Source organism: Melospiza melodia, chromosome 28 (assembly GCF_035770615.1).
Source record: "Melospiza melodia melodia isolate bMelMel2 chromosome 28, bMelMel2.pri, whole genome shotgun sequence".
Taxonomy (NCBI): domain Eukaryota; kingdom Metazoa; phylum Chordata; class Aves; order Passeriformes; family Passerellidae; genus Melospiza; species Melospiza melodia.
The window spans coordinates 2,805,451-2,819,192 of NC_086221.1; the positions used below are offsets into that span (position 1 = coordinate 2,805,451).

At 59.1% G+C, this 13,742-nt stretch overlaps 1 protein-coding gene across 3 annotated transcripts in view; it reads right to left on the minus strand.

Moving 5' to 3' along the window:
• NAV1 (neuron navigator 1) overlaps positions 1-13,742 on the minus strand; it is a 63,000-nt gene that overhangs the window by 20,377 nt on the left and 28,881 nt on the right. For all 3 annotated transcript variants that reach the window (XM_063178133.1, XM_063178134.1, XM_063178135.1), the window contains 2 exons: positions 10,824-10,926; positions 6,794-7,159 (listed from right to left, as the gene is read on the minus strand). In XM_063178133.1, the coding sequence (XP_063034203.1) occupies positions 6,794-7,159; positions 10,824-10,926 (469 nt within the window). The remainder of the gene's footprint in view (positions 1-6,793; positions 7,160-10,823; positions 10,927-13,742) is intronic.

Consider the following 13,742-nt stretch of genomic DNA (forward strand, 5'->3'; position numbering starts at 1 on the left):
TGCTGTCCCTTCCCTCCTCTTCTCCTGCCTGCCTGCCTCAGCCCCGCCACAGCCGGCTCAGGCAGTGCTCAGAGCAGCTTCTGCTGGGCACAAATCCGGGCATCCCGGGTGGCAGGGGAGCCAGCCTGGCACAGCCCAGCTCTGCAGCCCCGCAGAAAGGCAGCTTTGACCGTGCCAGAGCCACGGGCCTGCTGTGAGATAATGGCAGAGAATTGCTGCTGGTCACAGCAGACCCTTGGGCACCAGCACAGGCACTGAGCCCCATACAGAGGAGTACCCCCAGCACATTTCTCAGCAGAGGATCTGGATGGTTTTGAACTCTCCTTGCTTCACCTGTCTCACACCAGCACAGACACCTGCCCATGTAGCATCCAGACCCACTGGCACCAGCCAGGGACACTCATGTCCCTGCCAGGCTGGTCCAGCCAGATCCCCACTGCCATCCTGCCATGAAGCCCACCCTGCATGGAAGCAAGTCCTGGTCTGCCCGGGCCCCTTCCTCCCGTGGCAGGGGAGGAAATGCAGGGTGCGCACTGAGGGTGTCCCACACATCACCAGATCACCGGCATTGAGGGGGCTCTGTGGCACTGGTGCTCCCAGGCCCAGCTCATGCTGTGACTTGAGATAGGAGCAGTGAGGAAGGCACAGGCACAGCCGGGCTCTTCACACCCTCCCCCTCTCCTCCACTTAATGGGGCAGAAAAAACAATTAGCTTCATAAATCCCGTTGAGGGGGTTGGGAGCTCCCCATGGATGTGGGCAGGGCGGGGCTCTGCATCTCCCTCACATCCACATCAGGAATCAGAGTGTAACAACACTCCCTGACTACCCTGATCTCCACAGCCCTGTAAACCCCTCTGTACCCTCCAGGATGCCCCCCAGCTCCCCAGGTACCCCCTCAGAGAACTCCAGCCCTACAGAGAGTCAGGCTACCTTGACCCCAGGTGTCTCCTGCTTGCATTTTGGGTACTGTGATCTGGCACCTTTCTCCGAAGCTGCACTCAGAGGAACATGGGTCTGCAGAGTTTTGGCAGATGGGGAAACTGAGGTAGGGAAGGGGGATCTGACTTGCCTGAGCTTCCGCAGCAGAAGAGAATCAACATTACATTCTGCATTTGATTCAGGACTCCATTCTCGAGGCACCGCCTCTGGTCTCTGGCCCCCCAGAACCCTGAGGGGTGCAGAGGACTCTGCCACAGGAGCCTTGAGCGTGGTCCCTGCAAGGGGGACCAGGCTGTGCCTCCATCCCAGCTCTGCACCACCAACCTCAGTAACAGTGGGGTCTGATTTACCCGCAGCAGTGAGGCCAAGGCCATGGGGGGGTCAGCCAGCACTCACTGCCTGCTGCAGTGACATCAGCCATGGACCCCAACCACACTCCAGGCTGAGAGCTCACCTCTGGTCACCCCTCTGCTCCCCCCCAGGTGGTGGAAACCCTGGAGGAACTGTGTCCTGGTGTGGGGATCTCCACTGGCAGTTTTGGTGACGTGTGGAGCCTCACCCGGGCCACGGCGGCACCCGGGGCTGCAGAGGCCACGTGCAATGCTCAGAGAGTCCCAGGGCAGTGCCGGGGTGGGGAGCAGCGTGACTCAGCTCGGTTGTGAAATTCCTATTTTTCCTGTTGTCTGGACGAGCTGGTGACCTCGGACACCTCAGTCCAGAGTGGCCAGCTCCTCCACAGGCAGCAGGGTGGCACATGGTAAAGCCAGGTCTCGAGGTGCCCAGGTGGCATGCAGAGAGGCAGGTGGGTTTGGGTCAGATTCTCCCCAGCAGCTTTCCCCAGGGCACATGGGTATGTGAGGTCCAACCCTGCACTTGGCTCTGCCCTGTGTCGGTATCCAGCCTCATCAGCAAGCTGCAGGGGCCAGCAGCTTCCTGCATCTTGGGCATCACTGACCCCCAGGTGCCCTGTATCCCCAAGCCTCACAACCCCAGGATTCCCTTCCCAAAACATGCCTCATGCAGACACTGTCACATCCCCAGGGACCAGGGATCAGCACTGGGTGCCTCAGCCCAAATCCCAAAGGATGGAATTGCTAGAAAGCAGCGCACAGGAAGGTGCTGATGCCCAGGGGGGCCTGGGGCCCTTTCTGGGAGCGTCCCCTGTACCCAGCTGGCGGGAGGAACTCGCCAAGCCCAGCACACAGCACAGCCCAGCAAATATTTATACAACATTGCTCCCTGGCCAGCCAGGGTCCCACACACACGCCAGGCCACGTGCAGGGCCACGGCCATGCCCCACGGGGTGTCCCTGATGAGGAATGACTTCATGGGCTCACTGGGACAGGACATGGGGTCATGCTGGACTAGCCAAAGCGGAGCAAGGGGCGTTTGAGGGAAGGGAGCAGGCTCCAGCGCCAGTCCTGCTCGGAGCAGGGGGAGGCCGCTCCCCTGCTGCTCCTGGGGAGCTGAGCCAAACATCTGCTCCCGCCTACGGCTGTGCCGAGCCCGAGGAGATGCGAGGAAGCCGGAGCCAGGCCAGCCAGAGCACAGCGGGTGTCAGCTCCAGAGCATCCCTCCTGGGAGGATGCTGCTGGCAGCCCCCAGCCCTGCTGGAGGGGACCACAGGCTCTGCAGTGCTTGGCTGTCAGCAGCACCCCCACAGTGACCTGGGACGGTGCCTGGGGTGTGCTGTGGGCCAGCAGCGTGCCCTGCACTCCCAATTCCAAAAGCTGCTGCCTCAGCTCCATTTCATGTCCACAAGAAGAGTCAGGGCAGTACCCAGCTCATGAGGGTGCAGATGCTGCCACTGCTGCGGTGGGATGCAATGCTGCCTCCCTTTCCGCCTCCGACAAACGAGATGCAAAAGGACATCCTGAAATCACAGCAGTCCCAGGGTCACACAAACATTCCCCCAGTGCTCTGTAAGCCCCAAGGAACATGCAGAGCCCTGGGGACTGGCTCCAGAGCTACACCTCCACAGCACAGCACTGCAGCACACACAGACCATCATCACTGCTCCTGCAGCCATCGCAGCAGAAGATGCTGACTCAGCAGCCAGCCCCTCCAGCTCCTTCTGTACCCCATGAGCTCCTGACTGCAGCAAAGCCTTGCAGCATCCCACTCACTCCCACCGCGACACCACTGGCCCTAGGAAACACCCAGGGACGGTGCTGAGCCACTACTCAGGACACACCACATCAGGTCAGGCTCTGGGCACACACGGCACAGGGGCAGGCACACCAACACGTGGCCACACTGTGGTGGCACTGCTCAGACATGCAGGACATGGCCAGAACAAAACTAGGCCAAACCTGGCTTGCACATCCTGCTCCTCACCACTGCCTGGTTCACATGCAGGTCTGCACACAAAGGCACCCACATTATGCAGAGATGTCCCTGGGGAAGCTCCCAGTGGAGTGACCTTGGTGGGGTGACCTCCAGAGTTCAGCAAACAACCCCAGCCTGGATGAGTGGGAAAGCGTCAGAGGTGGCACTGCACCCTTCCTGGAACTGGCCACAGGGCAGGGAACAGCAAGTGGCCACTGAATACTGGCAGATGGGAACCAGAGTTGACCAAGGAAGGGAGTAAATATGTTTTAGTGTTGGAGAAACACACCAAGACTGGGTGCACATGCCCTGCCTAGGGCCCCAGGGACAGGCAGGTCAGGGCAGGAGAGCAGCACCATTCCTTCCATCCCTTCAGTCATCCCAGACATCCTGGTGGGTGCTCCCTGTGCCAGGTCCCTGCCCTGATGCAGTGCACAAGGAGGATATAGTGACATTGGGAACAAAAGGTATGTGCTGCCAAATAGGGGGCAAAAACAAGAGCTTTCCAGACCCTGAAACCAGCAGCAGGTAGAGAGGAGTGGCAAATGTTATGCCGATGGATGCAGGCACAGCTGGGTGAGGAGCCAGGATGCCGGGGCATTTGGCTAACACAGAAATGCTGCTGGGTCTCGGGTGTCCCCAGCCAATCCCTGCTCAGACCTGACCATCCACTCCCTCTCTGAGCTGGGCCTCAAGTCCCTCACAGCCTCCTTGGCTGGGCTCACCCCAACCTCCACCCAGCTGAATCCACCTCCATACCTTGCGGGCAGTCCCCTTGCCCCAGCCGTGTCTCACCTACCTCAGCCCTCGCTCCTTCCAGCCTGCTCCCCCGCCGAGCCACGGGCATGCCTGGGCACATCCCACAGCCCCACACGTCTGTGTGTCCCACAGGGACGGGGACAGGGACAGGGACGTGTCAATGCGTCCTCCGAGCCGTCTCTGACCTACTGCCCTACAAGCGGGGCCGTGCGCCGGCGCGAAGCGGGGGACGCTGCCCCGCGGCCCGGGCTGGGGCTGCCGGCCCCATCTGCAGCAGCCGCTCCTGCCCGGTGCATTAGCAGCACCGCGAGATGGGGCCTGCGGCGGTGCCGCTTTCTAGGTCAGAGCCAGCGAGGAGGCTGGGTGAGGGGCTGCAATGGGTGAGGGGGCAGCGCTGTGTGAGAGGCTGTGTGGGTGAGGGGGGCTGTGCTGGGTGAGGGGCTGTGTGGGTGAGGGGCTGTGCATGAGGGGCTGCACTGCATGAGGGGCTGCACTGGATGAGGGACTGCACGGGGTGAGGGGTTGTGCTGAATAAGAGGCTGTGCTGGATGCCAGGAGGCTGGATGAGGGGCTGCACTGGGTGAGGGGCTGTGCTGAGTGAGGGGCTGTGCTGGATACAAGGCTGTGCTGGATGATGGAGGCTGGATGAGGGGCTGCACTGGGTGAAGGGCTATGCTGGCTGAGTGGGGTCTGCATGAGGGGCTGTGCTGGACGGGTGGTCCTGGCCAGCTCCTTGTCCTATCTGGCTCTCTGGATGGAATGCTCCTCCTCTGCTTCCCGGGCTCTGAACCCAGACTGTGCAGGCTCCTGGACAGGGCACCTCAGTGTACCCCAGCACCCAGCCAAAGGCATGCTCTGGGACAGAGACCCTGCCATGCTGCCCGCTCTGGGAGACCCCCCCAGGTCCTGCTGTGGGGCCATGGGGGATGAAGCTGTGAAGCTGTGTAGGTCACTCATTACATGTGCCCGCAACAACCCCGGTGAAATGGCTGATCCCCAGGAGATGCCCCTGAGGATAAGGGAGTCCTGTGCTGCCCTGGCTCACTCCTGCACCATTCCTTGGGGAGGGTACCCAGTGCAGAGCACCCAGTCTGTCTCTGGCATGGCAGAGAACTCCAGGCACATCCAAGAGTCTCCATGCTGGGGACTCTGCACAGGAACAGGACTGTGGCACCTGCCCACAGCCCAGCTCACCACAGCACTGACAGCCTCACCCACACCAGGGATTGTGCACTGCCAGGGCCTCACAGAGGCTCAGCCATGCAGGGATCCATCCCCAAAGCTTGCACCTTCCTGAAGGAGAAGTAAATCCTGCTCATAGCAGTGCAGGGCTGAGCTGTCCTGGGTCTCTGACCCTGCCCACACTCCCTCTGCTCTGTGACTGATGAATACGAAGTGTTGCTCCACTGCCTCTGAAGCCAAGGGCACCCCAAGGTTATCTGCCTGCATGAGCAGCACCAAGGTGAGACAAGGAGGGAGATGGGGAGCAGTGCACCCTTCATCGCCACAGCCAGCCCTGATGCAGCCTCAGCCATCCAGGGCAGCCCAAATCCACCCCACTGCCAGTCACATCTCACTGTCCAGTGGCCAGTGGCAGAACGTGGTGACATGGGACCTCTGGCTGCCAAGCAATAGGTTAAGATCTACAGCAGGGTCCGTGTGGAAGCAGCACAAGGCTCCCTCATTCACAAGCACAGAGCAGCCCCCAAGGTCAGTGCCCATGGGGAGGATGGGTCTGACACCCACAGTGCCACACACTCTCAGCCCACAGCTGGAGTAAGGCAGGGGCAGAAGCCAGCAGATAGCCAAAGGTGTGTCCCCTGCAACTGCAACAAGCACCTACAGGCCATACCTACAGAGCACTGGCCCCAGGATGGGTGTGAAACCACAGACTGTGCTCTATCCTGCACCAAACTGATGTGACTACAGCCACCCTAGGAAGGCCAAAGCAGCACTGTCAGGAGGCCAAATACCTCATCGGGCTCTGGGACAGCTCAAACGCCCAAGTTATTTATTTTCTGCTGTGCTGAAACAGGAAACCTCCAACATGTTCAAACCCTGGACCCTTGCCAAAGTCAGGGGCACCTCAACAGTGCAGCAGGAGCTGGACACATCTGGCAAGAAAACGTGAGCCCTGGGAGTGCTGGGTTGTGCCCATCTGGCAGGAGATGTCCCTGGCCCCATGGGTGGAGGGACAGGGGCTGATGGGAGTCCCACAAGGAGGGACTCTGCTCAGCAGCACACCCTGCTCCATGTGGAGTCATCCATCAGCAATGACACCTCAGTGCCCAGTTCTCACTGGGGTGCTGAGATCTGACCCAGCCTGTCCCACCATGGACCACCAGGAGTCTCACAGGGTGTCCCCACAGTGCCTGGGTCACAGGAAGCCGCTCAGACTGACTGGTGTAAACTGAAGAGCACTTCTGAAAGCAGCAGGACTGTGGCTCAGGGCCTCTGCAGTTACAGACCATGCACTTTTCTCAGCTCCCTGCTCCAGGAACACCCAGATCAAGCTGGACACTTCCCACATGCTGGGAAAGCAGCTCATTCTCTCAGAATGCCCAAAGAAAACCCATCTGGCCCAGCACCACCAGCACTGCTAGCAGGGAAGCATCTCCTGGGATGTGGGGACATGATCCAATGCTAACCAGACTGGGGGTAACCCACGTTCCACTCCATCCACCCGCACCGTGCCAGGTGAACGGGAGCAGGTGAAACTCCTGCAGAGCCCCAGTTTGGGCAGGACTCCCCTCACAGGCACGTACCCCGTGGTGATGTCGTCGTCCTCCGTCAGCGTCTTGCCCATCAGGTCACTGTCACTCATGTACCCCGATTTCAGCTCCACGTCGTCGCTGTCCAGCGCCTCGACCAGCTCCAGGCGGGAGATGTGGCTGAGCTTGCTGGGGCTGCGCATGGGCATGGTGTGCGAGTAGTGCGCGCGCTCGCCGTGCGCGTACCAGCCGGGGGTGCCCTCGGAGCGGCACGTGCCCCCCACCGAGGGCGCGTCCCCGGCCTGCAGCCGCGGGCTGGACTGCCCGTAGCGCCACGACAGAGGCGACGAGCGGTTGGACAGGCTGGAGACGCTCCGCGCGTTGGCTTCGTCGCTGTCATAGCACGTCATCTCCAGGGAGCTGCAAGGACAGGCAGGCAGGGAGTCAAGGCAGGGCACAGGGGGCAGGGGAGATCTGTGCCCTGCCTCACCCCCCAGAACTGGGTCTGCCAGTGCTAACATACCAAAACTGCCCATTTTGAGGCAGCCAGGCAAGGCCAGAGGCTCCCAGGATTGTGGCTGCAGGGACACTGTCTGTCCTGGACCATCTCCATCCCAGACAGCAAGGGACAGTCCCCTCCTTCCCTGCCCAGTGCCACCCCAGTGTCCCACAGTCCAGGACACCATGCACACCATGGTGTTCAGTGATGCCCATGTCTCCCCAAGGACGGTGGAATAGGACATGGGATATGATGGGGGCTCTGTGCTCAAGTCAATCTACAAAAGCAACACTCTACCACAGCCCTGTCCACCCACCTCAGAGCAGGGACTGGTGGCAAACACACCTGGGAAAGGGATCAGCACCATTCTGGAGACTGGCTCCAGCCCCAAAATCTGGCTGTGCTGAGCTCATCAAATAGGGCACCTTTAGTGGAAAGCCTGAACATGCTCCCCTGTGTCTGAGCTGCTTCTGCTCAGCCCCTTCCCCCCCAGCACTTCAACATCTGCACCACAAGATCACACCAGACCCAGGGCAGGACAAGCTGGGGTGGTGGCACCAATCCCAGAGAATGTGACAGTGGGCCATGCCAGGGAGTGGAGGCTGTGAGTGAAAGGATGCTGAGGGACAGACCTGGGACCAGTCCCTGCAGCAGCACGTCACACTGAACCCCTGCAGACTGAACCCCCAGCATCTGGGGCAGGAAAGATGACCCCAAGAGAGGGCTGCTCACAAGCACAGTGCTCTGCAGCCAGCCCAGAGCCCACAAGCACTTCAGAAATGGGGAGTTCCATCACTCCCTGTGCCTCTCAGGGTGTATTTTGGGCAAACAGTGATTCTAAAACTAAATTTAGCCACGAGAAACTATTACTTCTTGGAGCAGCTCCTTGGGAACCCACAGCCCTCAAATTGGCTCCAAACACTACTATCAGTAAATTATTCCCTAGCTTGGATTAAAGGTTCCTGCAGGAGCACCCAAAGCCAAACCCAGGCTGCAGCATTGAATCTAAAACAGGGAACTACATTTAAAAAAACGAGGAAGTTTGTTAAAGCAGAACTAAAAGGGTTTTGTTTTTGTCAGCAGCACAAAGGCTGTTTGAGGATGTGCTCCCAGCAGCTCAGAGCAGATGCCAACCATGTCTCTGAGCAGGAGGAACAGAAGCTTCACCTCAAATCCTGGGTTCAGTTCTGGGCCCCTCATGACAAGAAAGACATTGAGGGGCTGGAGCATGTCCAGCAAAGGGCAACAGGGCTGGGAAAGTGTCTGGAGCACCAGGAGCAGCTGAGGGAGCTGGGGGGCTCAGCCTGGAGAAAAGAAGGCTCAGGAGGGACTTTCTGGCTCTCCACAACTCTCTGACAGGAGGGGGGAGCTGGGGAGGAGTTGGGCTCTGCTCCCTGGGAACAGGGACAGGAAAAGAGGAAACAGCCTCAAGTTGTGCCAGGGGAGATTTAGGTTGAATATTGGAGAAAATTTCTTTCCTGAAAGGGTGGTGAGGCACTGGCACAGGCTGCCCAGGGCAGTGGTGGAGTTACCATCCTTGGCATCCTTGGAAGTGTTTAAAAAACGTGTGGATGTGGCTCCTGGGAACATGGTGTAATGGTGAACATGGCATGCTGGGGAAATGGTTGGACTTGATGATCTTAGAAACTTTCTCCAAGTGTCCTCCAAGTGTCCACCGAGTATCCTCAGTGACTCTGTGATTTCATGATTCTCTAAGCCCCAAGGATATTCATGCAGCCCTGCTGCCAGGAGTATGGTGACATCTTTCAGGAATAACACTGTGCTCTAACAAGGGAACAGCAAAGACTGAGCCCTCAGCCACTGGATGGAAGAACACAGTGAGGGTAACAAGAGAAATTTGAGGAATAGTTTGTGGAACGAATAAAGAGAGAGCCCAAAGCAGCTACAGGACACCAGCAATGCAGGCACATCCAGAGGACTTGCAGATGACATCTGCATTGGGCAGACTTGTAGGAAGTGTTCCCAAGAGCAGAATGAGTGGGTACGTGTGTAATTACAACGTAGCAGGGAAGAGCTGACACAGCTTTGGGAAAGGAAAATCTGGCTCACAGCCGCAGAGGAGCTCCTGGAGGGATGCAGGGAGCTGCCGAGGCTGCTCTGGGCTACTGGAATAAAAAAAGCTTCCAAATAAATTCAGCTGTCGTGGGATAAGAGGGAAGAGCTTCACATGTTTAAGTCCTGCTGAAAGGGACAGAGAGGAGGGGTAGGGATCCCTGGGCTATCCATAGCCATTTTTCTCCACGGCAGGAATGCAGCTGAGGCATCCACCATGTGATATACTCACAGCTCATCAAGGAAAGGAAGTGATAGTGAACAGTCAAATCCCACCAGCAATGCTAATTTAATCACCCTTAATGTCCTCGCCCTATTTTCCTAAGACCTGAGCTGAGAAGGATTTCTGAAGGAGCTGAGTGCTGGGGTGAGGAGGGGGGTGGAGTTTGACACTTCTCATTTGATGAAAGCAAAATTAACACAACTGCAGCCCTGGCTTGGCATGAGCAGTGCTGGGCTCTGACCCAGCTCCTGCACCGAGCAAAGGGATGGCAGAGCTGTAATGGATCATTTCAGGAAATGGCCAGCTCAGAAAATATTGCCATGGCCCCATGCAAATCCCACTGCCACAGCTCTCTGCTGCTCCTGGCTTGGAAAACATCCAGGAACAGCAGCAAGGGTGAGCTGGGTCTCCAAGGTCTAGAAATTTCAGGTGATGAAGAGGGAGATCAAAGGGCTGCTTCATCATGGACAAGGCTGCTTGAGGGCTGACATGGGAAGGTCTGTAATGGTGAATGGTGGGTGAAAGGTGGGAGGAAGCTGCTGCTTTTTGTCCCTTCCAAGACATAAAGCAGGATCGAGAGAGACCACGAGGTGGCAACACACTCCAGAAGAAGGATGCTCCCGGCAAACCCCCACACAACCTTGCAAATCCAGAGTGAAGCAGAAACCATGCAAGATCTCAAGTGAGTGACCCAGGGGGACACAGGCAGTCCCAGACGTGTGGCAGAGCCCCCTAAACACAGACACTGTACCCTGGTTGTCCATGCAGTGCTCACCCTGTCCCCATCCCCACCATTCCCTCGCTCCAGCCTGGGCAGGGCACCCCAGGGCATCCCCACCTCTGCTCCTGGGCTCTGGCTGAGAGTTCCTCCATCATCACCCTACACAGAGCAGAAAAACTAAGTCACAGACAGGGATGGAGCCTCTGGTGCAAACTGGGGTGGGTACAGGTGACATACTGACCTCTGGTGGTCCATTCAGGGTCACCTGACCACTGGGAACAGACCTCACCCCCTCTCTCTGCTCTGTCAGCTCCCCTCACTGCCAGCACTCCCCAGCCTTTACTGTCCCAGAGCACTTTAGGGGACAGGACTCTGCTGCAGCCCCACACGACACCCCACGGGTTTGGGGGCTTCTCTCCAAGCCTCCATGCACAGGGTCCCCAGGTCACAAAGCACTGGTGATTCCCTCCCACCCACACGGCCCTCACCAGGAGCAGAGCTGCTTCCCATCTGCCCCAGGAAGGACACTGACTGAAGGGGCTGGGGGGGTCTGGTGCTGGGCCCTCACCTGTGAGACACCTGAGAGCCCCTTAGGCTGGACATGGTCTCCTCCAGGTTCTGACGCAGGTCCAGCACATTCTGCACTGTCCTCTTCCTCTGGGACTCGGGGTCTGTGGAGAGACAAAGTGAAGGCTTTAAAAGGATGGATGGATGGATGGATGGATGGATGGATGGATGGATGGATGGATGGATGGATGGATGGATGGATGGATGGATGGAGCACCCCCCTGCCCGTGGCCATGACTAACAGCCCTGGCTCTGCCCATCAGGAAGGAACAGGGCAAGTCTGGCACAGGCTGGAGCTGCACCACCCCGAAATGCCACTCCCAAGCATGCAGCTGGAATGGTGATATCCAGTCCAGAAAGGATGAGCTGGCAGAGACAAAGTGGGGCCACAGGACCCACATAGGTGACAGGATCAGCAGTGCTAGAATAATGTCCCCAAACCTGCCCTGCATCCCTCAGGCCCCAGGGGTGCTCCAGCTTGGGAACATGAGTGCTGGAGCAGCATCACTTGGTGTGCAGGCAATGGGGATGTCGGGGGGGGAAGGACACTGAGCCTCACTCATGAAGGAGTGGCTGCTTCTGTGCAGGGCTGGAGCAGCTGCAGCCCCCACAGGCACAGCGCAGAGCTGAGGATCCCCAAGCTCTGTCTGCCCTGGGACCTCTCCAGGTGTACACACACACCCATGCCATGGGTGTGTACACACACACACACACACACACACACAGAGCCATGCACATGAGCACATGCATCTGCCCACATCACAACCACTTGTGCACATGGGCAGATATACACAGGCACCTCCACAAACACGTACATCCATCTGCACACACAGAGGTGTGCACCCTGCCCAGAGACACCCGCACAGATGAGTGAGAACACAGACACCTGCACAGAGCAGGGGTCACTCCTGGCACAGCCCCAGCAGTGCTATGGGCTCAGGGCCATGGCTCCAGCCCCAGGTCCCTGTCCTGTGCACGTGCACCCCGGGCACCAACAGCCGTGCCACTGTGGCTTTGATCCCTGATTTCAGCATTTCAGCTGCAGCCTGCCACGGATCTGCAGTGACAGCAGGCGTCAGGGACCTGGGATGTGGCTCCTCCTAATGTAACGTGGCAACCAGCGCTTCAGGATTTGCAACGGCACCGGCACCATGTGAACTGCAGGCACAGGGAGATGGGGGACACTGCCAGCACACAGCCCAGGGATGGGAGATGGGGGACACTGCCAGCACACAGCCCAGTGCAGGGACAGGGAGATGAGGGACACTGCCAGCACACAGCCCAGTGCAGGGACAGGGAGATGGGGGACACTGCCAGCACACAGCCCAGGGATGGGAGATGGGGGACACTGCCAGCACACAGCCCAGTGCAGGGACAGGGAGATGGGGGACACTGCCAGCACACAGCCCAGGGATGGGAGATGGGGGACACTGCCAGCACACACCCCAGTGCAGGGATGGGAGATGGGGGACACTGCCAGCACACAGCCCAGGGATGGGAGATGGGGGACACTGCCAGCACACAGCCCAGTGTAGGGACATGAGGATGGGGGACACCACCAGCCCTCATCTCAGCAGCTCCCCATCAAGGCACAGCCACATGCCAGTGCTCGAGCAGGGCTCCTTGTGTGTTCCTTGCCCCCATCACGCTCTGGCCACACCTCAGGCAGCACCCACAGGTTCTGCCCCGTCCCCAGGCTCCCCTTGCCCCCCTGCCTGGGCAGGAGCACCTCAGACCAGTGAAGCAGCCCTGATTCGTGCATGAAGGGGGTGACAGGCAGGAACAGCCCGATGAGACGGGTTCAATGAAGCAGGTTAAAGTCAGTTGTAGATGAGGTAAAAGGGCTGGTGCGCCCACAGGGCACCCAGTGTGGCCAGCCACATCAGAGCACAGGACACCCATCCCTGCATGTGTCCAATCACCCCAGTCCAGCTCCCAGAACCTGGCTCAGCAGGATACCAGTCATTATTAACTCATTATTAAATCTCCATTGAGGAGATTGGAGGAGTTAATCAAAGGCACAGAAGCTCCAAGTGCATGTTCCAATGGCACTGACCCACATCCTCAGCTTCATCCATTGCCCCCGTGGAGGAATTAATCAAAGGCACAGAAACTCCAAGTGGTCCCCAGAGCCACAGGATGGGGATGCACAGGCTGTACAGGAGAGGAATGTAGCTGAGGTGGCTGCACACAGGGAACCAGGGTGCAGGAGAGGCTTGAGAGGCCCTAAGTGCTGAAGAGTGGCACCCACCTTGCTCTGCAGCCAGGGACAAGGGGACACCATGCCTGTCTGGTGGGGCAAGAAAGGATTGTGTTGGCACCTCAAAGCTGCAAGGTCCTGCCCTCAAGTTGCCTGCAAAGATGGATTTTCAGGCTTGACACGGCAGGGCAGGAAGCTGTGGCCAGGTCCCTGGCTGTCACACTGCAGTGTGTAGGGCAATGGGAGATTCGGGCCCTTGAACCTCAGGGAACAGCAATACAAAACCCACCAGTGTCCCCAGGTGGGTCTCCATGCACGAAAGGACTTGGCACCTTCAGCTCCTTCACCCTGGCCCCATTCAGTGGGTGCTGTCACCCACACCCGGCCCCTGCAGCCAGAGAAGGTGGCACACACACCCTGGCAGTGCCACATCCCTGCGTGCTGGGCCAGGACAGAGCGGGACAGGATGGAGAGTCACTGTTGTCCCCTGGCGCCGGCAGGGCTCCCCCCCTGCCAGCCGGGCAGCGTGCTCCTCCCGGGCATGGCTCCCTCCCAGAGCCCCGTCTGCCTCCCCCAGGGCCACCCGCAGCCACTGCCCGGGCACAGAGCCAGCGCGGGCCTGGCGCTGCCTCCTCCCCGGGCGCCGCTGCCAGCGGGGCTGCTCCGGCCGTGCCAGCCCCAGGAGCAGCGGGGCGAGCCTGCCTGTGTCCCCAGCTGCCC